The sequence below is a fragment of the Triticum urartu genome, unplaced genomic scaffold (genome assembly GCF_003073215.2).
Source record: "Triticum urartu cultivar G1812 unplaced genomic scaffold, Tu2.1 TuUngrouped_contig_3724, whole genome shotgun sequence".
NCBI classification, from domain to species: Eukaryota; Viridiplantae; Streptophyta; class Magnoliopsida; order Poales; family Poaceae; genus Triticum; species Triticum urartu.
The window spans coordinates 124-2,896 of NW_024114268.1; the positions used below are offsets into that span (position 1 = coordinate 124).

The window sequence follows — 2,773 nt, forward strand, 5'->3', positions numbered from 1 at the left end:
ACATGACCGAGACATGTCTCCGGTCAATAACCAACAGCGGGACCTGGATGCCCATATTGGCTCCTACATATTCTATGAAGATCTTTATCGGTCAGACCGCATAACAACATACGTTGTTCCCTTTGTCATCGGTATGTTACTTGCCCGAGATTCGATCGTCGGTATCCAATACCTAGTTCAATCTCGTTACCGGCAAGTCTGTTTACTCGTTCCGTAATACATCATCTCACAACTAACATATTTGTTGTAATTCTTGCAAGGCTTATGTGATGTGTATTACCGAGAGGGCCCAGAGATACCTCTCTGACAATCGGAGTGACAAATCCTAATCTCGAAATACGCCAACCCAACATCTACCTTTGGAGACACCTGTAATGCTCCTTTATAATCACCCAGTTACGTTGTGACGTTTGGTAGCACCCAAAGTGTTCCTCCGGTAAACGGGAGTTGCATAATCTCATAGTCATAGGAACATGTATAAGTCATGAAGAAAGCAATAGCAACATACTAAACGATCGGGTGCTAAGCTAATGGAATGGGTCATGTCAATCAGATCATTCAACTAATGATGTGACCTTGTTAATCAAATAACAACTCATTGTTCATGGTCAGGAAACATAACCATCTTTGATTAACGAGCTAGTCAAGTAGAGGCATACTAGTGACACTTTGTTTGTCTATGTATTCACACATGTATTACGTTTCCGGTTAATACAATTCTAGCATGAATAATAAACATTTATCATGATTATAAGGAAATAAATAATAACTTTATTATTGCCTCTAGGGCATATTTCCTTCATGTGGGTGCAGAAAATGGGACCTCACTGGCATCCCATGTAACCATGCCATCTCAGCAATAAACAAGGGCAAAAGAAAACCAGAGGATTATGTAAGCAAGTTCTTCAAGAAAGCATTTTATGTGGCAGCTTATGAACCAATGATCTATCCAGTTCCTGGTGAGCATGACTGGACAAGGACCCCTGGTCCAGACATTGACCCACCTGCATTTAAAGTGAAGAGAGGAAGAAAGAAAGAGAAGAGGATCAAGGGGAAATTTGAAGTTCCAAAGCCTAAGGACACATCAAGAATGGGGACTATAACATGTGGCAATTGTGGACTGCAAGGACATAGGTACACAAGCTGCATGAAGCAGTTGAAGCGTGAGCTGGCTTTGAGGAAGAACAAACATGTGGTGATCCTCTTATAAGTAGTAACATGTTTTCCTTCTTGTACATTCCATTTTTTAAGTACTAACTCATTTTGCTTCTTGTTTATGCAAGCCTCTTGCAAGGAATTCCAATGTTGGTGCTGCTGCTACTACACCAGCAGCAAGAACTTCTCATCCAGCCCCTACAACAACACCAATAGCTGGAACAGGAGGTGCTGGGAGAGGAGCTGGGAGAGGAGCTGAGAGAGGTGCTGCTGGGAGAGGTGCTGGTAGAGGTGTTGCACCAGGTGCTGGGAGAGGTGCTGGGAGAGGGAGAGGTACATTCTCTGCCCCAAGGCAATCTGGTCCCTCCACATCTACTACTCCCTCCACATCTACTACTGGGAGAGGTGCTGGTGGTAGACATAGTGGATGGAGGAGCTACTTCTATGCAAGTGGTAACTAGATAATTCATGTGTGTGTTCTTGCATCCTGTGATACAATGTGATCTTGCTTTGGTGGTGTACTTTAAGAATCAATGCCATATTATGCTGGAGTTATTAATATGCTGGAGTTATTAATATGCTGGAGTTATTGATGAGTACTCATTATATTATGCAAGCCTGGATGGTTCTTTTTATGATTGATATGTTGATGAGTACTCAAAATGGAGTTATTGATATGCTGGATATATTAATGAAGTTATTGATATGTTGTCTATGCTCAGAATGGTTCTTTTTATGATTGATATGTTGATGAGTACTCAAAATGGAGTTATTGATATGCTGGATATATTAATGGAGTTATTGATATGTTGTCTATGCTCAAAATGGTTCTTTTTATGATTGATATGTTGATGAGTACTCAAAATGGAACCTAAAGCCATCAACTAGGGTCTAGGGTGGCTCGGGGTCGACGAAACCACATAAAGCCATCATTTTGGGTCTTGGTGGCTCGGGATCGACGGAACCACCTAAAGCCATCAACTTTGGTCTAGGGTGGCTCGGGGTCGACGGAACCACCTAAAGCCATCATTTTGGGTTTTGGTGGCTCGGGATCGACGGAACCACCTAAAGCCATCAACTTTGGTCTAGGGTGGCTCGGGGTCGACGAAACCACCTAAAGCCATCATTTTGGGTTTTGGTGGCTCCGGGTCGACGAAACCACCTAAAGCCATCAACTTTGGTCTAGGGTGGCTCGGGGTCGACGGAACCACCTAAAGCCATCATCTAGGGTCTAGGGTGGCTCGGGATCGACGGAACCACCTAAAGCCATCAAGTTTGGTCTAGGGTGGCTCGGGGTCGACGGAACCACCTAAAGCCATCAACTAGGGTCTAGGGTGGGTCGGGGTCGACGGAACCACCTAAAGCCATCATTTTGGGTTTTGGTGGCTCGGGATCGACGGAACCACCTAAATCCATCAACTTTGGTCTAGGGTGGCTCGGGGTCGACGGAACCACCTAAAGCCATCATCTAGGGTCTAGGGTGGCTCGGGGTCGACGAAACCACCTAAAGCCATCATTTTGGGTTTTGGTGACTCAAGATCGACGGTGCTGGGGAACGTAGTAATTTCAAAAAAATTCCTACGCACACGCAAGATCATGGTGATGCATAGCAACGAGA

At 44.4% G+C, this 2,773-nt stretch overlaps 1 protein-coding gene across 1 annotated transcript; it reads left to right on the plus strand.

Annotated features, from left to right (window-relative positions):
- The first annotated feature begins 791 nt into the window (after positions 1-791).
- Positions 792-1,707, plus strand: LOC125527376 (merozoite surface antigen 2-like). The gene is made up of 2 exons (XM_048691887.1): positions 792-1,195; positions 1,284-1,707. Exons 1-2 carry the CDS (start codon positions 941-943, stop codon positions 1,614-1,616), a joined length of 588 nt encoding a protein of 195 aa, XP_048547844.1. The 5' UTR covers positions 792-940; the 3' UTR covers positions 1,617-1,707.
- The last annotated feature ends 1,066 nt before the right edge of the window (positions 1,708-2,773 follow it).

Bases quoted from the DNA above. Each gene is read 5' to 3' on its own strand.
- LOC125527376 (XM_048691887.1), top strand. From the start codon at position 941: ATGATCTATCCAGTTCCTGGTGAGCATGACTGGACAAGGACCCCTGGT. The intron at 1,196-1,283 runs GTGATCCTCTTA...TGTTTATGCAAG, and splicing joins TGAGGAAGAACAAACATGTG to CCTCTTGCAAGGAATTCCAA.